The 24,989-nt window shown below is 39.7% G+C and overlaps 1 protein-coding gene across 2 annotated transcripts; it reads right to left on the reverse strand.

The window, feature by feature from the left end:
* Positions 1–76: 76 nt before the first annotated feature.
* Positions 77–23,948, reverse strand: ghrhrl (growth hormone releasing hormone receptor, like). 2 transcript variants are annotated; one of them, XM_085152139.1, is made up of 13 exons: positions 23,347–23,944; positions 11,034–11,139; positions 10,376–10,483; positions 9,804–9,895; positions 8,884–8,987; positions 7,866–7,998; positions 7,531–7,684; positions 6,068–6,128; positions 5,705–5,774; positions 5,279–5,370; positions 4,433–4,562; positions 4,126–4,167; positions 77–1,471 (listed from the first exon to the last, which is right to left on the reverse strand). In XM_085152139.1, exons 1-13 carry the CDS (start codon positions 23,392–23,394, stop codon positions 1,370–1,372), a joined length of 1,242 nt encoding a protein of 413 aa, XP_085008265.1. In that variant the 5' UTR covers positions 23,395–23,944; the 3' UTR covers positions 77–1,369. The 2 variants fall into 2 exon arrangements, with proteins under 2 accessions (XP_085008265.1, XP_085008266.1); XM_085152140.1 differs by lacking the exon at positions 10,376–10,483 and having other exon boundaries at positions 23,347–23,948.
* Positions 23,949–24,989: the final 1,041 nt, after the last annotated feature.

Genomic DNA, 24,989 nt, shown 5'->3' on the forward strand with positions numbered 1-24,989 from the left:
GCGTAAAAGTGTTAAAACATTTTGCAGCTGGCAGCAGATGTTTTCTGTCATTATGAAAGAAATTTCAGAGTCATAATTACACAGAGTAAAAGTGTTTATACTGTAACCTACAGAAGTCAGACATGGTACAAGGCTTTAAAAGATCACAGAAAGAGGCTCAGTTGAAACAGTAAGAGAAGCGTAAGAGGTGGTGATGAAGGAGCAGTCTCACAGTTTATACATTCACTTCAAGGATAAGAGCTAATTTACATAAAATAAAATGTACACATTGCAGGCATGAAAAGTAGCAGTAATTATTCTGTTTTTATCTTACATTTGAGATTTTTTTCCACTAAACAAGATGCAAAAAGCATATTTATTTGTGCAGTATTAATATTATTCTTTTACCATGTAGGTGAAAGCACTCGACAATACATTAGCATGTAAAGTTAAATATTATATTTTAAAAAAAGGCTTTTTTCACATTTTTGTGCTGATAGCAGATGGCAGTGGAGATGCAGATCATTTGTTCACTTTGGCTGACTAAACATCTCGGCAGAACACAACATGCTGCATTAATTTTAACCTTCAAAGTCTGCAGAGTAGTGCATTTCAACGATGTGCCATTTAAGGTTGAGTGTGCAGGTTTTCATTCTTAAATAAAAACAGGCCGAGTGAATACATAAAAGAAAGAGGCAAAAAAGCAAAGAAATAATCAAAATTTGTACAATACCTCTCCCCCATGTGCTGAATAATATTACGAATGAACAATAAGAAAGCCATTAAGAATTGAGTGATTACAGAGGTGAGTCATGTGTGTGTCAGCTGGCAGTAGGCTACAGCTTCATATGTAGTGTCCTGCAGGCTATCAGATTTCAATATGCTAGCTCTTATTTAAGCATCTAAAATGCAAATGCTAATCATAATATGTAGTTTCCTGGTTAATAAAAACAACAACAACAACACCTAATGACTTGCTAACTAATGGTTACATAATTGATGGGCTATGCAAAACTATTATTCTTTAATTTGACCTTTGATGCCTCCAGGGATGTTTCAAATTCTAATTCAGTTGTCACAGTGCCCTTTGGGAAATGCAGATGGAAACTGACAGAGGCTCGCTCGTAGGATGTGTGAAATGTCAAGGGATTTCAGAATTATTCTCCTTTTGATAGTTCACCCCAGTTCATTCAATCTGACTGAAGGAGAACAGTCAGTGAATCAGTTTGAAATGACTTCCAGGCCCCGGCTTCACTGATGCATGTTCGACAACCTCTGTTATTGTGTGTGCTACGTACAGCTCGTTAGAAATTATGACGTGCACAGAAGCAATTCTCTGCAAATACTCAGCAAAGGTTCTGCAGGAAGAAGGAAAAAGCATCTCGGGCTTCTAGAAAGGCGTGTCCATCTGACTGCCTTTCGGAGCGGGAGACACTACCCCGTAACTCCTTTCCTGCCACCTCAACCACTGCATGTGGACCTCTTTCTGGACCTAGCAAGCAAACACACAGGCATAGATATCTGTTTAAACCAGTGTTTAGATTGTGTCATTAAAACAACTGCAGTATATTATGGTAAGAGCAATAGCTTGACATTTGTTTTCATAGCCTTTTGATACATGTGCAGTGCTTAGACCACCACTCAATGTAAGGTTTATGCGAAAGCCGCCCTAAACTAATAGTAATGGTGATAACCAAAATCATCTTTTATGTTTCTGTAAAGGTTCATCACAAGTATCTGCAAGCTCTTTAAAATTCTTAATGGTTTTCATTGTAGTTTCATTTTAGTTAACCGTGAATTTTCAAATTTACAGCTTTACAACAATAAAAAAAAAAATAGTTGAAAAAAGTAAAGCACACTATTTTTTATTGACATGCCAAATTAAAGTTAATTACTTGCATTCCTGATTGGGAAAATAAGTTTTAGTGTTTGACTGTCTCTCATAGAAGTCCATATTTGGGTATAAAAATGTGCATTCAATTTGTTATACATAACATAATGTCTTGTTTTACGCAAGTTTTTCACATATTTATAAAATATTTTCCTTTATTTTTTATGACAGTTGGTATAATAAATTTGTTAAGCACTATATGGCAAACTGGGAACCCATAATCTGGTATTTTGACTTAGCCTCTTATTACAACAACCATTTTTGTGGTTGGCAGTGCTCATGAATATCCCAGCCAAGACAAAAGCTTAATTGACATCAGACAATGCCGATGGCTTGAGTGCATTTTGGCAAAAGCAATTCCTCATTTAGTCTCCATCAAGCCTTTTACTTGCACGCTTTGATGACATGTGCACTACAAATGGAAATCATGTTCAGTGCCTACAGGTTCTGCATATTCATATAAAGATATCTGTTTATTCTGGTTAAATATGTGTCTACAACCAGCAATCGCTGAGCCACAGTGACTAGCTAGCTTGGCAAACCCTGCCTACAGCATTTTTTTATATCCCATGTGTAAATCCATGTGATTAACAAAAAAAAAAAAAAGTCTGATTGCAGTTTGCATCATTATGGAGCATTATATGCCAACCTACTGCTGGCAAGGAGAGGCAGGTGACCAAACTGCTTGGAGTAAAAATTATTCTGGATTTTTCGCTTCTACACTTACATTTTTGCAGAACTAAACAAAGTTAAATGAAATAGAATATTAAATTACGTTTTTAAATTAGTGCAAGGATAAGATAGGGTTGCAGTAGTTTTATATAACAGAGGTGCAACTTGTATCAATTTTCTTAGTAACCAATGGAGAAAAAAGTTGTAGAAGACAAACATCTATATTTAGCAAAATGTCAGACTATTTCTTTTATACTTTAAAAGTGAAACAAGAATCACCTCACTGTTGACAGATGACAGCTAAACACAGTGTTTTATATATTTATATATTTCTTGCTGAGAATCAACGCATTCATTCTGCGTATCAGTGAAACAATTAAAGCATAGGTAATCGTACAAATAGTACATGAAATAATTCTCATGACCATTCTCTAACGTGTTTCTCGTGTCTCTAAAGCATGTGAGTCATATAGTGCAGCGGTCCCCAACCTTTTTTGCGCCACGGACCGGTTTCTGCCCGACAATATTTCCATGGACCGGCCTTTAAGGTGTCGCGGATAAATACAACAAAATAAAACTAGTACCGGTACCGAAAAAAAGAAGATTTATTCATAACACACGTGAAAAGACCAAGGAAAACTGAGTAAACGATAAAAACGATAACAAAATAACACTGAAAACCGACAAAAACCCTGAAAACTATACATTTCACACATGAGCCTCAACTCTCGCGGCCCGGTACCAAACGACTCACGGACCGGTACCGGTCCGAGGCCCGGAGGTTGGGGACCGCTGATATAGTGTACACTGTCTGCTTCTGCCCCCAGCTTTTTGGAGGCTGGCCTTACATTAATCTTGCAGTTACATAAGCGTGCTGGGTCCTTTCCTTATGCAATGCTGGGAAGAGAAGTGGAAAATATTTTTTGCATTTTTCGCACTGACAACTCTAAACCAGTTACCTCCTGCTGGAATACAGATTAGCCACAATATTAAAATGCTCACTGAAGCGCCTGGGGAGCAAAGCCTTGCCACACAGCAGCTACTTTAGCACAAACTGCTCAAAATCTTAATGATGGGTATGATAGGGGTCCAGTGGATACATAGCGCATAACAGCTTGCTGAATATATGAGCTACGGCCTGCCAGATACAATGTGAGAAACAGACAAGCAATGTTCTGCTGGGAAACTCCCCATGTTCCTTGGTCATGCATGACATACCTAAATATTGTGGCGGACCATCTGTCACACTTCTCCATGGCAGCACTATTCCCTGATGGCATTGGGCTCTTTCAGCCGGTGAAAATGCTCCGTCGCAGTGCAAAAAACTTTTCAGGAATCGTTTCAGGAACACGAGAGAGTTCAAGGTGCTGACTTGGCCTCCAAACATTCCTCATCTCAATATAACTGAGCCTCTTTGAGGTAAGCGTGGCCCATGCTTCTAGAATAACAATAATACTATGCTTCTAAGACACCATGGGACAGTTTTGCGCATTGTGGCTGATGTGTATGAGTCTCACGTGAAGGCTAATTATGCACCACAGTGTGTAAATTGTGTGTGCAATTAGTGTGGTTTGTGTACTAACCTCTTGATTTAGAAAGCAATACAGAATGGCCACAAGAAGCCCCTGTGAAAAAGATGGGTTTAATCATTAATATTTATGATAATAATAAGTGACACTTTCATTAATAAATGGAACATGCTGCCTAAAAGCACAGAAAGTGAAGCAGATCTATTCAATTCTAGGCCTGCAACACAAAGCTCTAATGTCGTCGAGATGCTGTCTCACAGCCATGATGCTCAAACAGTGGAAGCCAAGTTAACATGAAGAATTATCACAGGATGCTGAAGCGTGTACAGCATGTACAGTATGTGCCATTAGTGTTGTGTACCTGGAAGGACCCCATACAGAGCTCGATACAAAGGCGCAGGTTAACATTGAAGTAGTCGGGCAGAAAATTGAAGAACATGTAGTGAGTTCCAAACAAAGGGATGAGGAGGAGGGTGGATTTAGTCAGGCGCCTGTTGCACAAAAGCAAAGGAAAAAGAGTCTGCTTGTACGTACCTCATTTGAATGCTGCACCTGACATCATCATGCATGCAGACACAGTAATGATCAGATGCCAATCAAGGTGATCTTCGTCTTTGTGTGTGTCGTTCTGTATGCAGCCTCTCTTTACAAGAGGAAAGGTAAGCAGCGGGGGCATGATTTCGAATAGGGCTATTAAAATGTAGCTGCAGAGATAATGTCTTTATGTATCGGGGAAGATGTGAACTTAACCGGTGCAATTAAGTCAAGCATCATTTTACTTACTGTACCTATGGTATTTCTTTTACGAGATCCGGATTTACGTGATGTGCCTGAACATTTTCAGTCAATTAGTGAGTCTATTTCAATTAGAAATTCTAATGAGCCTCTTGGTGAGCGGAACTGCAGACGTGGCCAGAATTACTGAATTATTCATGGCCTACAATAGTTTTTATTTTTTTTTGGCACAACTTGCAATGTTCTCAGCATCAAAGGGTAACTATCAGAGTAAAAAAGTAGCAGTGAGTGAAGAAAAGTATTTCAAAATGTCTGAAAACGTTTACCAATTGAAGATAAACACGTCGTGTATCAGAAACGAGATGAATTTGATCGTTTCTGTGTTCAAAATGCAATAATGACTAAAATATGAGGTTCTGTGTCACGGTTGAGTTCCCTTTGCCTACAACTGCATCTGCACCTAAAGGATTACCTGTACTGAGAGGAGTTATTGAACTGGATCAGACGTGGATTGAGCTTTTGTATTAGAATTCTGATGATATTCATGAAGAGCATAAAATTGACCTGTTGAAAGAAAAAGCAAGAATGCAAAATCAATACTAATAATAATAACAAAAATTTTAAAAACTGTGACCAGTATTACACCAAATGCTGCTTTCAGCAACGTGATTATTGAATGTCATGACAACAACATGAGCAGCCAAGCGTATAATTAACTGACTGGTGTGGTGCCAATTTTTGCACTCTACTCTAATGGCACAAAAGAAGTTCACCCAGTCCTTCGTCAGAGGCTGTCTCTAAAAAGAAGGTAAACAAATCATCTACGTAATAATCTCTAATCAGTGCATGATTAAAAATTCATCATTATTATTTGTTTCAGAAGAATGGGGGCATTTACCGCTATAGAGACAACAATCGGCCCCTTGATGATCCACCAATAGGGTGAGTCCTCATTGATGTCCCAACATCTGTGCAAGAAACGTGCACTTTAGAAGATTTCTTCAAGCATCGCATGCAGTAAATTTAATCCACGTCCTAAAAATAACACCCGACAATTACTGCTGAGTACAAAGTGAGTGCAAATTATCCATGTAAATGCACAATATTATGTACAGCACGTTCACATTCCCCTCTAATGCGTTTATGTGCATCATTTTCATTAATTTAGCACAATTTAGCATTTCACCTTAGTTCCTATTGCTGCTTATGAGAAATAATAATGATTGTGGCTATAGAAGCTGTAATTCAAGTTTATACAAACTCTGTGTCCTCAAAATACACCCTGGATCCAATCCACAGGACTATGAAGAGCACCGGCACACCTGTTACAGAAATCAAAACTAGTGTCATTGAGATGTAATCATTACACACGAAAATGGCTGAATCAGAGTTAGGAAGCTACCAGTGTGTGAACTGATTGGACGAGTATCAATTTTCCTAATATCTGCACCATGCAGAAGGAATAAAATGTCAATTATTTTAAAGGTTGTGTGCACTACAGAGTACATCTTACAGTAAGTACAATGAACCCACATAATTCTATCCAAGATCTCACAGTGTGAGAGGCAGGTACATTCAATCTATAGCAGATCTAATAAATTATCAATATAAACGTTAACCTCCTAAGACCCAAACTTTTCCACAGCATGCATTTTTGATTTCTCTTTGATATTTGGGCTGATTGTATTTACATTCATCAGGTCCCAAAGTGAGAGCCACTTATGAGGATATTCATTTAAAATTTCAATAGAACAGTAGCAGTACAATGTCCTCGTAAGTGGATATCAGGCCCTTGTAGAGCAAAATTCAGTATTTTGGTCTAAATAGCCAAAAATAGTCCACATATGTGGGCGCCAGGTATTAGGAGGTTAATATAGTTCAATGCTGCACATGCCACTGAACCAGGAAACATTTAGCTGTTATAATAATATGCACATGTTGGCTGATGTTACCGTTTCTGGTTCTTTTTGACCTCGAAGGCTGCTGTGAAACTTTTATTAGTCGGCTGGAAATGGCTTCAAATTACTCCTTCAATTCTGAGGATGACTAAGTGCTAATCAGCACTTTAGGTGTGATCCAAATAAAATCCCAACGGGAAAGTAAAAGGTAAAAATGTTATTTTGGTATTTGCTATGCTATATTAATGTTAACTGAAAGAAATGACAGCACGAGGCAGAAGTTTTCCAAAATGAAATAAATGCTCCAAACTACCTGCAAGTTTGATGGAGTTAAAAACTGAAAATCTCCACTGCCAGTATTTGTTCAATCCAAAAAGAACAACAAAAAACAGGGATTTTTTTTCAGATTCCTGTTTGTATTCATGTATTTTCTTCGTTTAAAAACACACAACAGTACAAACAGGTGGAGTAATTTACTGAAACATGCAAACACAAATGGAACAAAAGGAAATTCAGGCAAAATCTGAGTTCTAACAAGCTCGAAAGGTAATATTTGGTATCTTCAAGCCTTTTGAGGACTTATTGCTCAAGACTTTTCACAGTATTGTAAAACTTTTTTTAACCCGATTCTTTCTCTAAAGTGTATTACAGTATCTCTAAAAAAGATGACTTATAAAACTGTAATTTTTGGAAATTTCTAATGTTATCATACATGTCTTCTCACTATTGTTAAATCTGAGACATTGCTAAGTAGGGCCATGTTGTTTAATTTGGTAGGCAGCTCAACGTAGCAAATGTTGGGGAAACTGTATGTCAAGGTCCTCACCCCATCCCAGCAAGCTGAAGCCCCACAGGCATCGGCGGCTATGATAGAAAGAGGAGAGCAGCAGGGAACTGAGGTAAAGTGCCTCCACCAGGAGCCAAAAAAAGTTTGCCATTACACAGTAGTGACAGAAGACCACAGAGGCTTTACAGGCAAACTGAGCAGAAAGAACAAGAAGAGGGGAAAGGACAGAGAGCAAAGTGTAAGGAGGAATTAGTATGGTAAGTCGTGCATAAGCAATATGTGATTATGCATAAATATATGAGATCAGGGAAATGCGCCCAGAGGAATTTCTTAATACAAACAAGAAGCACTTGTCCCGAGCATCATTATCTTACTGTGGAAAGGGTGCAGTGGTTGGTGTCGTCGCTTGAGAACAGAGTAGCATCCTTTATAAACACCGCCACAGCTTTCAGGATGAACGTAAGAAAGAGCTGGATGTGAATAAAGTTCCTGGCACAACGCAGTTTCCTGCAAAACAGCAGGAATACATTTATAACCAATACGAGATTTTGCATTGTACTGTATCATGAACAGCAAATGCAAAAACATCACATTGCTACAACTGTGCAAACTGGCACAGTCTGTGGTTTCAGTTCATAGTTTTGATCAGTGAACAAAGAAAAATGTGAGTGGCAGAGAACAAAAATAAGAAAGAGAGACAGATGTAACTGATCCAAGTGATCTTGTTCGTGAAGCAATTTACTGGCAATCAGATTCGATTCATAAACAATCAGTTGGAAAGAGGAAAAGACAAACTGTAACCCACAGAAGTGGTGCATAAGTTTTCAAAACGCTGTCTTGGCATTTGGTTACAGACTTGGTGGGAGACTAAGGGACGTGTCAGGCCTACAAAACAGGTAGGTGTTGGTCGGTGGGCTTCTTTAAATGTGGAAAGAGCCAGGAAGGTTATTTCATCTGTTTCCAGTTTTCATGCAACTCGAGCCTTTTATGGCACCACATGTACTGTACAGACATCACAGTGTTATCAGCTGTGTAATCTAAATCCTACAAAGAGTGTAAATTTCCCAACTCCCTTATCTCTTACACATTCCATCAGATCTAATTCCAAATGGGGACACAAAGACGCGGCAGAGTTGCAAAACTGCCATATGCTGTGTGAGTGTCGATGAGTATCAGGCACTGGTAAGTTTTTCATAAACCCAGTCTTGAAGAGAGTGCCTCGAACTCATCAGCAATCCCACTTTATTGTTCTGTGAACCCCCACCCCCGAGTTGCATCCTTTGTAAAGCAGTTCATCTGAATTTCAAGCTGTTATTTCCATTGCTTATGTCACCCAAAATGTGCTTTTTACTGACAAAAAGCGTAATAAAAATCAGTATTTTCGGTTTATACCTGAAGAGTAGCAGGATCAACACAGCAACAGCCAACACCACTAGAGAGATGCTGTAGCCAATGGTGTATATGAGCTTCACTGAGGCAAAGTAAGACTCCTCCGTCTGGAAGCAGGATGAAAATGAAGATTTTGAATGAAAGGAAATTATACTCAAATATCAAAGCTTTTCAAAATGATGTCAGGCATCAAAATGAATGTAATGTCTTAAAATGAGTCCAAATTACAGGCAAGATTGAGACTAAACTGCACTGAGGAGATGACTGTGGAATAACTGCAAGAAAGCTTTCCATATTTTGTGTCTTAGCCGAATGGCAGAAAGAGAGTGGGCTAAGCACATAGCTAAATCTACTACCTATGAAAAAAGCTACTTAATTACAATACACTGTCACGTTTAATTACTAATGTTCTACTTCAGCTATTTGGAACATTTAAGATGGCTTTTTTAAATAACAATAATAATAATAATAATAAAAAGATGCTCTTTTTAGCATCAAATATGGAATCTTTCCAAAAGAAAAGACGGGTCAAATTAGATCCACTCATTCTGCAAAAGTGTTCATATTTGTATGATTTTTCATCTCTTGACAGACAGCCAACCATCATGTGTTAGCTGTACCTGAATCTCCAAAGAAGCGAAAATAGGAACATGCACGGTAGTTCAACTACACTCCCAAATGTGTCCTGAAACATGGAATATGTTAATAATTTTGCTAGCTTTTTTTTTTTTGTTTATTTCCACAATTGGAACAGGTGCATTTCTGTCCTTCTGTTTTGTTTCCCCTTTGTTGCTGTTGGTTGCCTCTTTGTTCCTGGTGCTTCTCCTCCTGTTTCTAATTTTCTGCCTGACCTCTGTGCTCCTAATCTATTCTCACATTCCTCAGTCTGACATCCTTAGCTGCCTCGCTTCAGCAACTCTCACCTCGGGAATGTCATCATCCACATTGCAGGCAACATGGTATGGTGGGAACGGCCTCGACCAACCTCCACTTGTGCAGTTTCGGCTCACTGACCCTAAAGACGAAAGATGTGAGATCAAGAGTCAGTTGTGCAACGCTGAGACTGACTTTAGTAATAATCAGAGTTACATATTTATGCGTGATATTTTGATGCAGACTGAAATGTCAGAAAAAGTTCTCGTGGATTGTCATAAAATTTCCTACTTTAGTGCTGACACCCCTGACTCATCATCTAGACTTCATCTGCAAAACTGACATTCTCAACTGTAGCTTGTGTGTGGTGGTAATCAGGAGCATGACAATTCTGAAAACCAACACCAAAACGGCAATACAAACATCTGCATTATTGTATCGCAGTTTCATTTGACCATATCCTGATACGTGGGTATATCTGTTGAAGCCTAGTTAAAGCTAATCTGGTGAAATCAGTCAAATTTAAAAATCATTCAAGAAATTGGTGAGCTGAAAATAAGTTTAATAGAGGTAAAAAAAAAATCCACATCTTTTGCTATTAACCCCCTGATCTGGCAGTCACCTGTGCTATTTCTGAAGAGGGAGAAGACTGCAGGACAAGCTCTGTGCACAGTCTCCCCAACAACTGCATGAGGCCAGCAGGTGACCGCATCCCAGAAGGGCCAACAACCTTTTCGACAAAGGTTTAGGAGGAGAAAGAAGGTTAGAAAAGGTGAGTATCAGAGTGCTGAATCAGAAGGAAAGAGAGTGAGATTCCATAAATCATATCTGAAATACACAGTTAAAAATATATAGATAGTGTAAAAGCAAGTGGTGTAAATCATGAGCTTGCTTCCAATTGCAATCTTCAACGGCCTAGCGCCCACCTCCTTGTGCATTTCATAAGGACAAAAAAAAAATACTGTAGCTCCCCAAGCGAGAGCCTTATCTTGTGATAGATTACATACATAAATCCTTATGTTGCTATCCTCATTGGTCTCATTTACTGATGCATCAAAGTGATATATCACCTAGTTTGTTTTCATTCTGCAGTTAGAACGCCAACAAGAATATTTCCTGATAATGGATGGTTTTCTGCGAAGCTTCTATTCCAGCTCAGACCCCTGCACTTAATGTGAGCATTACTATATTTCATAACACAACTGCAACCACCCATGAATTCATATGAGCAGTTGCAATGATGAGAACAGGATGGTTTGATTTCAAAAAGGAAAACACACCTTCTGTGCTTCTGTTCTCCTGTTCTGCAATGTACTGAAGGCAGTGACGCTCTTCTTTCTCCAGCTGAAAAATGTATTCACATTCAGGATGCAGACTTGATAACGCCTAGAGGTACAAAACAAGGCAGGGGGAGAGATGTTTAGTACACTGAGAGGAATAGGCTGTGCTAAGTTAGTGTCTCTTACATGAAAAAGGCTCTCCGTGTATGTGAAACAAATTACGCCTTCTTTTAAAAGAGCAGTGACGCATTTTACTTTCTAGCTAAAACAAAAAAAAAAAAAACATACTTATTTCCATTGATGGCATTTACCAAAAATATCTTTTAATACATCACACAGAAGACGTTTGAAAATGAGCAACTATCCATCCACGCTCCGCCTCAGACATTCTTCTTTTTATCGGTGTCCTAATTTTTCACTGTGATGTTTTTTGGAAGCCCAACAAATAAGGGGGTAAAGCGTCGATGTAAGCTAAGTGTTGGATGGTAGAGAGTGCAGGGACGAAAGCAGCAGAGTGGCATGAAACTGTAAACTTAAAGTGCATGAATTTGTGTGTATTGCTGCAATCTGTTGCACTAAAAGATATTTTTGTAAAAATACATTGTTGTTGTTGTTGGGTTTTTTTTATTTTTTTAAAAAAAGGTCAATGCGCTCTCATGCCAGCACATCAAATAATATCCTTTTGTCAGATGCTGTGTGGGTCCAGCTGAGTCCTGCAAAGGTCAGCTTAAGAGGTAAGTCACTGTTTATCCATCAGGGCATTGTGGTTCCCATGCTGCTTGGAGCTTTGGAGCTTTGCGTTTTGCACCTTACTTTGCTGTTACCCCGCCTCTCGCCCTATGACAGCCAGGATAGGCTCCAGCTTCCCACAACCTTGAATTGGATAAGCAGTTAGGAAGATAGATCGATGAATGGACCGTGACCCTGAACTGGATAATCGGACGTAAATGGATGGATGGATGGATGGTTTAAGCACTAAATGCTGATTGGTTAGGTTTAACCAATCAGAGTTTTGGCTACATTTTGCTTTATACCAGTATTCTTTAATATCGGTAACCCTGCACATTGTAAAATGAAAAATGGGAGCCATAAACCTGTAAGTCAGGGCAAAGACTCCAAAGAACAAATGCAACCTGCATATACAATAAACCATTCTCTGTGATATGGGTAACATACAGGTAAATGCAGAGGAAATGGGTTAGATAGGCAATACTGGGTGAAAAATATCCACTATTATTTTATAGCCTAACATCCGACCCTCCAGTTAGGGTCAACATTAATGCTTTTTATGTAATCTATCTTACAAAACAAGCACACGTAAATTTAACTGAACATTTTTTTAAATATACTGCACAACAATTTCTCTCTCTGCAGGAATGCAAATGGTCGGCAGTGACTGAGGTAGATTTGGGGGGGCTACAGTGACAGCTGTGGGTTAAATCAAAAAATCTATATATATTATTATTTTATCCTGCCAGCAAACCTATGTGGTCTTAATCTAAAGGTCGGAGCAGCAGAGGGGGTCTTGTTGAGCCGTTACAAGATACTGCAACAGTGTGCTTCATATTATTGCTCCCACCTGTACATTGATAGCTCAATATGGTGCCTCACCATCTCTTACTGTAAAAGCTTCCTTGACGTCAGTTACTACATTCCTCAGTTTAATCATCTCTCTACTAATTCCAAAGCAATATGGTTATTTCCATTTAGAAATTATCTGGAGCATCTGCCATAAAAGAAGAAAAACATTAAAGCAGAAATATCACAGATGGAAGAGATAATGAGTCAGTCCACCTCCTCCTCCCCTTTTAATAAGCATAAGGTCACTGACCGTGTGGCGCTTGAAGACACTGTACGTGATGATGTCCACAGGAATAACACTGTGCGACTTACACGTGTGCGGTCAAGGTACCGCTCTTGTTTTACTGACTCTTAACTTTATGAGGATGTGTTTTCCTTATGGGGATAAAAGCAAGTCATAACATAATGTTCTCTGAATTAATGGATATACAACTCGTGTGTGTGCGGATTATAGTAGTAGAACTATCTTTATGAGGGCTGGTTTGAGTCTTAAATCATCAGAGTGAGGGTATTTTGGCCTATCCTCACTTTCTCACACCCGCTTTAAAGCAGTGGTTGAAGATGAAGACTTGTTTTTAGTTTATTCTAGAATTAGTTTTATATTAGAGTTAGGATAGAGGATGGGAGCAGCACTTATCTGTGATAGTTAACTTCAAGATAAGGCACTAGGAAATGTATTGTGTCAATGAATGCCCTCATAAAGATAATGAAACAAACGTGTGTATGTTTAAAACATGGCACAAGGAAGAAACAAGAAAACGGAGGCAAATATATCATAACGCCCCTCAAATTTTAACATTTTGAGCCTATCTTGCAATTTGCTTCCCAACGCCGAGTAGTTACAGGGCAGCTCTTTGAGCTGTTTCTTTACTTTGAATCCATTTAACCTCCACGGATTACGACAGCAGGTCACACAGCCCTACAACACAAAACATCTGTTACAGATACAGACATATTGCTAAGACTTTTGTCCTTGTTGCAGCTCATTTCCATCTCAGTTTAAAAATCCTTGAGGGGAAAACAAGTGTCTTTCTGATGCTACCAAGCTCTTCATGAAACAAACCCTCAGAGGCTAAATTCCCGTGGGACGACAAAGACTTCCTGTGGAGAACCCTGATTAGTCACCACCTTTCTGAGTGCCATCCAATAGGATGAACTGTTTGTGCGCCACAAGCATTTGCCTTTAAAAAGACGAGTTTTTCTGTAGGTGAAACAGCCTCATTTTAAAGGCCACCAGGAGTGATTTCATGAAATTAAATACGCATAGTCTTGCACAAATACAGTGTTTTTAATATCATGAACCTGTGCTTTGATTTGAATTCAGTGAAGTGCAAAATTATCGGGGGGAAAAACACCGCTGGTTGACTTTCAGGGTTGTTGCACCAATTCTGCTGAAAGACATGAAAATTGGTTTGGAAAAGGAAAATAAAATGATGAATGAGTAGCAAAAGACCTGATTTTAAAAAAATCAAATATATACGTGTTATTCTCAAGTTGTCATTTAAAGAAATGGTGAAATGGTGCAGTTATGAATCTCCTCACTATCAAACACTAAATAAGTGTCAGTTTTACCTGTTAGATAAGATATTTATGATCAGGTCTGTCTTTGAGATTCTTATCAAAGGCAAACAGAAGGTTGTTTATCCAAACAAGAAGAAACTTGGACCTTAGAATTCATAAAGATTTATTTAAAAACAGAATCTAAACTTGGGGAATGAAACTGTTCATTTCTATTATCTTCTGTTCAAACAAGCCTTTTGTTGATCTACATATTTTAGATTTTTTACATTATTTACATTTAATCTTTTACATTGTATATAATGTCTATTGATTTTATTGTTTATTTTAATATTTTAATATTTGTGTACAGCGCTTTGTGATTGTCTGTCTGTGAAAAGCGCTTAATAAATAAAGTTTACTTACTTACTTACTATTACTCATCTCAGCCATTTTCATCTCACTGTGAACAAGTTCATCATCTCTCTCTCACACACACACACACACACACACACACACACACACACACACACACACACACAATGATAGTCTTACAAATAACAGACCGCTTTAGTATGTATGCCAAAACCACCTACAGAATAAACACATACAGGAAACTCGCTGGAAATTAACACAATCTCACTGACAACTGTTGGACACAAAAAGTGTTTCCTCTTCATTTTCTTCAAGTAAGTGGAAACAAACATGCAAGCACTCAGTACCATCTCCCCTCCATCAATGATACGTGGAAATGTTAGAAACAACCAGAGCATACATATCCCTGCCAGTCCTCTTTGTTCCTAATGCAATGCTAATAATATAATGAGAGGTGTTACGGTGAATTTTACCCAACAATTACTACTCTTCTTGTTCAAAGGCTGGCAGGGGATTTTTTTAAAAGGCTTCCCTTGTCTTCTGCAGATATAATGAATGCAAACAGAAAGACTGTGCAGTGTGTTGCGCTTTAGTTTGTATAGCGCTAAATTGTTTCCTTCTACACCAGGGGTAATTCATTGTAAAATTAGTTCTAGGGCATTTATATTCATTGTTGAAAAATTATAAATATGACTAAATAGCTTTTTCTCATGCATAAGGGTGCTGTGATGACATTTATACTATGGGAGTAGCGTGCAGGTTAGGGGAAGTAATACCCGTTTTGAATGGCAGGGGGTGAAGAATACAGCGAGTCAAGACTGGATGGTTACAGGCACCAAGGGTGCATGTCGTGCTCATGCATTTCAAGAGCATGATGGAGACAGTATGCTGCAGTTAAAAGACAGAAACAGTGGGAGATTTAAAGATGGGTGGGTGGCTGCACAAGGTAAGTCTGAACAATATGAGCCTTGAAACTAAATGCAAAGCCAGCGGTCCATTTGCGTTGCCAGGTTAGCATGCTGCCTGCCATAAAATATGTTCCCTGAGAGGTGAAGCCTATTATCCACTAACTACCCAAAAAGGGGCCATAGGAATGGGCTCACTTTGCAGATGCTGCCATCTATTTTCAAAAGCAAATGGGGTGCACTTTTATGCTGCTTTACGCAGTACTCAGGCACAGTGCAAAAACATAACATCGTCATTCAATCAGAAAGATAGAACAAACAAGGTCAGCCTCTAAAGTTCAGATTATGTCAACAGAAAGGAACAGTTTGACTTTTTTTTCCTTTTTGCTTTCTTGCAGGTAAGATAGATATGAACGAAAGCACTGGTGTAGTTTAGCATAATTGGATCAAACAAAGTCTGTTCTAGATTTTCTCTTTTATAGAATGTAAATCTATAAAAAAAAAAATCTATCTCTCGGCTGGCCTGGGAACGCCTTGGTGTTCCCCCGGATGAGCTGGAGGAGGTGGCTGGGGAGAGGGAGGTCTGGGCCTCTTTGCTTAGGCTGCTGCCCCCGCGACCCGGCCCCGGATAAAGCGGATGAAGATGGATGGATGGAGAATGTAAATCTACACGTAAGCAATCAATCTAATAGCAGAATGAACATGGTTTACCTCAGAAGGGGTGCCATACATTTTTTATGTGTGTATGCAACTATGCAGCCAAAACTAGAGTTCCTTTCCACCCTTTTGTCTTTCTATTTGTTTTTCACTCACGTCCTGATTAAATGCAAATTTTCAATCATATCTGAGCTTTCAGCAGACTACAGACCTCCCATGCAGTATTGCGGCACTGGTCTTGTTTGTCGTGATTGTGTGCGTCTATGTGTGTGTGTGTAGTTCATTATGATTCTCAGCAGTCCTGAGTAGCGAAAGAGAATGAAGAGGTACACGGGGATGAGTGTTTGCCCTGTTCCCATTCTCTCTTTGCCACACTGATCATCACACCACCCGTTTGTCTGCTTTTCATATTTCTAGTCCGTTATGGAGGTTATGGAAATTAGCGAGGTGGCCGTATAATAATATCCCCATAAAATCTGTTGATTAGGAAAGAAGAAGTGTTGGCATATGAATGTGCGCAGATGTGTGTATGGTTTGTTGCCTGTATTGCTCCTTCACAGTTGACCAGACAAAACAAATTGAGCACTAAACACAAAGTAAATAATTTATAACAATACTGGCAAACAAAAGTCACTCAGTTATTTTGATCTCACTAGATAGTATTAGTGGTGACTATGATAAATCAGATAATATACTGTACTTCATCCCTTAAATACACCAGCAACACACACACACATATATATATATATATATATATATATACATACATACATACATACACACACACACACACATATATATATACATATATATATATATATATATATACACACACACACATATAAATATATATATATATTAGGGGTGCAACGATACACAAAATTCACGGTTCGGTTCGGTTCGATACTTTGGTGTCACGGTTCGATATTTTTTCGATACAAAAAAAATGTTCATGCCTTTTTATTAATTTGTCATTTATTAAATTTTCACGGCACATTCTGCACCACATCTCTGTGCGTTCATCATTTGTTTGAAGCCAGCTCACCTCCTGCAACCACTTTTCAGAGAATACGCGCTTCTTTTGTGGTTCGGACTCCTTCTGACATTTCTTTGGAGGTGGAGGAACATCACAGTAACTGCTTAAAGGAGCTTCTTCGACATCTTTAAGAGTTCTAAACAAATGTCTGTCCTCCTGAAAATCTTATGTACGCAAACACGCGTTGCAACTTCTTATCTTGTGCGGGTTTTTATTTTGACAGCGAATGCGCACCTGCGGACCACTTATGTGCAGCCCTGGTTATTTAGCTCGTCATATTGCAGCCACAGAAATTCTTTTGTCCATGAAACCATAAAGCTGCACTTTCTTTTTTCCTTATAGTCTGATTTGTCATAACCTTTCCGTTTTGTGGTAAGCTTTTCTTTGGCTGTCACTTCTTCACGCTGACCTGTCTTATTTGGCTCAGCAGAACTAAAATATATATCCTGCTGCTTTTACACACGCACTAACATAACGCTCAGCGATTCTCTGCGCGATCAACCTCTCACATGTTTAAGCTGCGGGAGATTTCACTTGTCATGTTTGCATAGTAAGCTAACGATTGATAAGACGATGTCAGAGGAATTGGTGCGCAAATTATCATCACTCACCAATCAGTACTGTCGCTCTCTATACACAGTTCACGCGATTGCAAAGTGAAAGCAAAAAACAAGCGCAAATTCAAACGCGATTTCAGTATGTCACATATTGACAGTGGCCGATGCCAATGACATAATTACCCAGCTACATTTCCAAAAGAATGCAAAAGCATTGACATATATTTTTCCTTCCTAGGATAGGCCGACGGGCAGGGCAGAGATAGATTTTGGTAGCCCGACTGGAAAAAAGCCCCGTCGGGCTAGCGATTTTGCGAGCCCTGTATCTGATTGAGGAATCACTCATCTTTGGAAAAGAGAGTTTATTATGGAGAAATGTCTCTTTCCAAAATAAAAGCTATACTATACGCTTCTTCTGGGCTATATTCTCAGCAGCATATTAAACATATCAGGTCCCCATAAGGAGAATCGTGTGCTAACGGCTGTCTAAATGACTCGGGTAAAGTTTGTAGCATGCTGCTTGTTGTTTTTCTCTGCTTCCACTTGTCTTTGCACTAGGATGATGTCGGAGTAAATGTGCAGTCATATTGGTTGTGTTCCCACTAGTGCTGTCAGCGTAAATCTGAAATGACATTAACGTCACAACACGGCAAATCTCCGTTAACGAGCTACCGCGGATCACCTCATGAGTGGGGCTGGAAGACGTCAACACATTAACGAGCTAACTGCGCTAACACACTAGTTCCCACCAATTGAGCATTGCTGGCACATCCAACATACTGTTTTACTTTTGTCCATGACAGGCTTACCTTCAGGGTCATACGTCACATGAAAACCAAAATAGTTCCAAACGCCAGATCTGAATGAGGGTGGGGGAGGTTCAATTTGCCATGTTGCAACTAGCCTAGCTTCTGTCTCGCTAGCTTGCCCTGCGCTCAGTGAATCTGTGTTCGACTACTCCGCCTAGGCTGCACTGTCGAGCGCAGATCCACTGAGCGCTCAACACAGACAGCATCATCAGAAGGAAAGTTGATAAAATAAATTAAAAATGTTGTATCGTTCGATACATATGCGTACCGAACCGAAAGCACTGTATCGAACGGTTCGATATCGATACGAGTATCGTTGCACCCCTAATATATATATATATATATATATATATATATATATATACACAGTGGGGCAAAAAAGTATTTAGTCAGCCACCGATTGTGCAAGTTCCCCCACTTAAAATGATGACAGAGGTCAGTAATTTGCACCAGAGGTACACTTCAACTGTGAGAGACAGAATGTGAAAAAAAAAATCCATGAATTCACATGGTAGGATTTGTAAAGAATTTATTTGTAAATCAGGGTGGAAAATAAGTATTTGGTCAATAACAAAAATACAACTCAATACTTTGTAACATAACCTTTGTTGGCAATAACAGAGGTCAAACGTTTACTATAGGTCTTTACCAGGTTTGCACACACAGTAGCTGGTATTTTGGCCCATTCCTCCATGCAGATCTTCTCAAGAGCAGTGATGTTTTGGGGCTGTCGCTGAGCAACACGGACTTTCAACTCCCGCCACAGATTTTCTATGGGGTTGAGGTCTGGAGACTGGCTAGGCCACTCCAGGACTTTCAAATGCTTCTTACGGAGCCACTCCTTTGTTGCCGGTGTGTTTTGGATCATTGTCATGTTGGAAGACCCAGCCTCGTTTCATCTTCAAAGTTCTCACTGATGGAAGGAGGTTTTGGCTCAAAATCTCACGATACTTGGCCCCATTCATTCTGTCCTTAACACGGATCAGTCGTCCTGTCCCCTTGGCAGAAAAACAGCCCCATAGCATGATGTTTCCACCCCCATGCTTCACAGTAGGTATGGTGTTCTTGGGATGCAACTCAGTATTCTTCTTCCTCCAAACACGACGAGTTGAGTTTATACCAAAAAGTTCTACTTTGGTTTCATCTGACCACATGACATTCTCCCAATCCTCTGCTGTATCATCCATGTGCTCTCTGGCAAACTTCAGACGGGCCTGGACATGCACTGGCTTCAGCAGCGGAACACGTCTGGCACTGCGGGATTTGATTCCCTGCCGTTGTAGTGTGTTACTGATGGTGACCTTTGTTACTTTGGTCCCAGCTCTCTGCAGGTCATTCACCAGGTCCCCCCGTGTGGTTCTGGGATCTTTGCTCACCGTTCTCATGATCATTTTGACCCCACGGGATGAGATCTTGCGTGGAGCCCCAGATCGAGGGAGATTATCAGTGGTCTTGTATGTCTTCCATTTTCTGATGATTGCTCCCACAGTTGATTTTTTCACACCAAGCTGCTTGCCTATTGTAGATTCACTCTTCCCAGTCTGGTGCAGGTCTACAATTCTTTTCCTGGTGTCCTTCGAAAGCTCTTTGGTCTTGGCCATGGCGGAGTTTGGAGTCTGACTGGTTGAGGCTGTGGACAGGTGTCTTTTATACAGATGATGAGGTCAAACAGGTGCCATTCATACAGGTAACGAGTGGGGGACAGAAAAGCTTCTTACAGAAGACGTTACAGGTCTGTGAGAGCCAGGGATTTTCCTTGTTTGAGGTGACCAAATACTTATTTTCCACCCTGATTTACGAATAAATTCTTTACAAATCCTACCATGTGAATTCATGGATTTTTTTTTCACATTCTGTCTCTCACAGTTGAAGTGTACCTCTGGTGCAAATTACTGACCTCTGTCATCATTTTAAGTGGGGGAACTTGCACAATCGGTGGCTGACTAAATACTTTTTTGCCCCACTGTATATATATATATATATATATATATATATATATATATATATATATGTTATACACTATATGTATAATATGTATATATATATGTACATATATATATATATATATATATATATATATATATATACACACACACACACATATATACATATATACATACATACATACATATATACATATATACATATATACATACATACATACATATATATATATATTTCCATCAATTACTACCTGACTGTTTGTTATACTTACCATAGCACCAAAACTGTCACTAATGAGGAAACATCAGTGGCTGTCCTAGCTTCATTCAACAAGAGCCCACAGCGTAGCACTCGCTGCATGTCACTGGAGAGTGGCATTAGTCGAACATCCCTTCGGTGGATATTAGCTACTCACAAATGGCACCCTTACAAACTCCAGCTACTGCAGCATCTCAACGAGGATGACCCAGATCGGCGCCCAGAATTTGCAGAATGGGCAAAACAAAAATTGGAACAGGACCCTCAGTTCACGCAGAAGATTTTGTTCAGTGATGAGGCAAACTTTTATGTGAATGGTGAAGTTAACAAACAAAACCACCGCTATTGGTCTGACACTAACCCACATTGGATGGATCCCTCCAAGACTGTTGGACCAGCAAAAGTGATGGTTTGGTGTGGTATATGGGGTACAACGATAGTGGGTCCATTCTGGCCACTGGATATTTGAAATCGCTACATGATGATGTGTTTCCCTCTTTATGCACTGAAGCTGGCACATTCCCTGAGTTTTTCCAGCAAGATGGTGGACCACCACATTATGGGTGCCAGGTCCGAGCATTCCTAGATGAACAGTTTCCTGGAAAGTGGATTGGTCATCGTGGGCCAGTTGAATGGCCCCCAAGGTCTCCCGAGCTGACCCCATTAGACTTTTATCTTTGGGGTCATCTGAAGGCAATTGTCTATGGTGTGAAGATACGAGATGTGCAGCACCTGAAACTACGGATACTGGATGCCTGTGCTGGCATTTCTCCTGCGGTGTTGCTATCAGTGTGTGAAGAGTGGGAGAAGAAAGTTGCATTGACAATCCAACACAATGGGCAGCACATTGAACACATTTTATAAGTGGTCAGAAACTTGTAAATAACTCATGAAAGAATAAAGTTACGTTGAAACCAAGCACACCATTGTTTTTCTTGTGACATTACCAATAAGTTTGATGTGTCACATGGCCCTCTTCCTATTGAAAAAACAAAAGTTGTATCCAAGATGGCCGACTTCTAAATGGCCACCATGGTCACCACCCATCTTGAGGAGTTTGCCCCCTCACATATACTAATGTGCCACAAACAGGACTTTAATATCACCAACCATTCCCGTGTTATTACGGTGTATCCATATAAATGGCCCACCCTGTAGTTTGGAAAAGCTGAGCAAGTCTAGAATGTGGCATTTTGTGGCAGACCAAAGACAGAGAAAACTAAGAAAACTGGCAAATATTCACATTTGGAAAAAGAAAAGGTTTGACTTTCTCGCCCATAAATACATGGACAACATCCACTCATATACAGAGATACACAGAAATCCTCCATCTTATCCATATTAAACCCATAATTGCACATAATCACATATAAACTCACTGGCCACTTCAGTAGTTACATCTTGCTAGTTCTGTGTTGAGGCAAAAATGTGTGATGTCATGATAGCATCGCACATATGCTGTGCGATGCTATGTTATATGATTAGTTAGCTGCACATCTACAATGACAATCTCCCATTCCACCATATCCCAAAGGTTCTCTACTGCATTGAGATCTGGTGACTGTGGAGACCATTTGAGTGCAATGAACTCACTGTCATGTTCAGGAGACCATCCTGAGTTGAGCTTTGTGACACAGTGCTTTATCCTGCTGGAAGCAACAAGAACGGGATGGACATGGTCAGCAACAATACTCAGGTAGGCTATGTAGGGGCCCCAAGTGTGCCACACCATTGCATCATCACCATGAGCCTGTACTGTTTGATACAAGGCAGGATGCTCTCATGTTGTTTATGCCAAATGCTGCCGCAGAAATTGAGAATCATCAGACCAGCCGATGTTTTTCCAATCTTCCGTTGTCCAATATTAAAGAGGCTGTCGAATTGTAGCCTCAGTTTCCTCTTCTTCAACTGACCATTCTCCTCTGACCTTTGGCATTGACAGAAATCTTTCACCCAGGGAGCTGCTGCTCACTGGATATTTTCTCATTTTTGGACCATTTTCTGTAAACCCTAGAGACTGATATGTGAGAAAATACCAGCAGATCAGCAGCTTCTGATATACCCAGCCAACAACCCTGCTTCCTCAGACACTTAAATTACCTTTGCTCCTCATTCTAAAGCTGGGCTTTAACTTCAGCAGGTCATCTTGACCATGTCTACATGCCTAAATACAATGCATTGCTATGATATTTGCATCAGGCACCTAAAACTGTACCTGACTGTAATCCGTTATGCTCTCTGTAATCTATAGTCTTATAGCAACAGCATTACATTAACATTGTGACAATATTTCATCTCCTTCAGTGTGCAGCTGAAGCAGTATACCAGTGTGTAAGTTCACGTCAGAAAAATAAATACTTTAAACCTCTGTGAAGAACAATTGTCTGGAAACAGACACAGAAGCTCAAAAAGGCGGATTGATTTGTTACCGATGTGCTTTTCTTTTAAGTAATGCAGTCCAAATCATGCAGTCAGAGAAAATGTTTAAAAACATGACCTGGAGCTAATGCGCTTCAGCTGTGTAATTACACTGTTTTCTTGCTGCTTTGCTTCAGACACATTTATTTAATAATAGAATTATCTTTGGAAATTCGGCGACTAATAAGCTTTTCAGCTCATTATTACTTAATAAAAATAGTTCATTATGACTTTTCTTTTTTTAAAAAAACATGCAATCAAAGTAAAGACACTCACAGCTGGAGCCAAACACAGAGTGAGGAAAATCCCTCGGACACTGTACATGTCGTCCGCTCAGTAGGTTTCTCTCCGCTGACTCCAAACTGCTTTCCTGAGACACTCTCCAGCAAGAGGACGGGATGCTGCGCTCTTTGCAGGTGTAAATACTTTTATCAAAATGGCAACAATATAAATGTAGGGATTCCGGGATGCATTTTCACAATAAAAGCCTTGCCCCCGAGCTTCTCTTATGTAATGCTTGTGGATAAACAACTTTTCACACATCTCTATGAAAACAACAACAACGCCAATAACGCATGAATAATGGAGACTGACCTGTATCAGGTACGTGTGGCGAATTTGGACCGTATCGTTCTTGTCTTTTATTTTGAAAAACGGCAGCAGTTCCTCGCTTCAGCTGCAAGCTTCACAGCTCAGATGCAGTTCGAGCTGTGCTCCTCTGCCTTCCAGAGCCAGGCTGGGTCGCCAAATACGCAGAAATATGTGCTTTGATAACATCACTTGCGTACTGTAGTTGGACAGCGTGTCTCATATTAAGCTGTCTTAAGGTTTTTTGTTTTGAGAGAGAAAAAAATTAGTACATTGCAATTGTACATTGCTAAAAAAAAAATAAATAAATAAAATAAATAAATAAAAAATCAAGGGAAGCTCTAATATTTACAGTATAAACACAAAGTCAGTTAAACTTCAAGGTTATCCTATTTGTATCACATTTTCTTGCAAAAAAGAAAAGAAACGAGAAGACAATCTCTCATCCCTCCTGATCTTTTCTCTAGATTTAGCATGAGATAGTGCTTGCAGCCCATTTACATTGCACAGGAAATCCAACTTCTCCAGTATAGCACATCCATACGTGCCATTGCAAGGCTTTCTCTGACTACTAGCACAGGAGTTTGCCAGTGGGGCACTTGTACATGTTTCTGGCTAAACTGTCAGACGCAGAATCTCTGAGGGAGGTATGAGGGCCCAAGGTCCTCTACAGGGAGTCTTGAGATGCCATCGTTTCACAAGACTATTTCATGCCCGTCACATATGCTCAGTGTGAACTCGCTGTCATCTGTAATACAGGTCCCAGTAAGGGATGGGAAGTCATGCCGCAGAGTCTATTTCTGACAGTTTGGTCAGAAATATGGACATGTGTAGTGTGCTGGAAATAACTTTGCAGGGCTCTGGCATTGCCCTTCATGTTCCTTCTCTAACAAAGGAGTCGATATTGGTTGTACTGCTTAGCTGATGTCCTTCTACCATCCTGCCAGCTTTCCTAGTGTAACAGCCTGTCTCCTCACATCTCCTCCACACTCTTGAGGCTCTGTTAGAAAACTCAACAAAGCTTCTTGTGATGGCAGATATTGAAGGGCCATCCTGTGGGATCTGAAATACCTGTGCAATCTGAATGGGCTGCCTGTACCATTTCACGCAGCCAGTAATTACACTGTGACATTATCAAAAGACAAAAATAGAGAAAAAAACAGTCAAGAGAAATAAGGACTAAAGCTGCATAGGCATCTGCTTCCTAACATCTATTATTGTACGATCTACTGTACAATATAAAGCGCCTTGAGGCGACTGCTGTTGTGATTTGGTGCTATATAAATAAAATTGAATTGAATTAAAACTGTGATGACTCAGAGTTCCTTTAA

This window comes from Neolamprologus multifasciatus, chromosome 23 (genome assembly GCF_963576455.1).
Source record: "Neolamprologus multifasciatus chromosome 23, fNeoMul1.2, whole genome shotgun sequence".
Taxonomy (NCBI): Eukaryota; Metazoa; Chordata; class Actinopteri; order Cichliformes; family Cichlidae; genus Neolamprologus; species Neolamprologus multifasciatus.

Bases quoted from the DNA above. Each gene is read 5' to 3' on its own strand.
- ghrhrl (XM_085152139.1), bottom strand. From the start codon at position 23,394: ATGTACAGTGTCCGAGGGATTTTCCTCACTCTGTGTTTGGCTCCAGCT. The intron at 10,484-11,033 runs GTGTGTTTTCCT...TTTGTCGAAAAG, and splicing joins GGAGAACAGAAGCACAGAAG to GTTGTTGGCCCTTCTGGGAT. The intron at 4,563-5,278 runs GTAATCCTTTAG...TTTGTGCAACAG, and splicing joins AATAACTCCTCTCAGTACAG to GCGCCTGACTAAATCCACCC.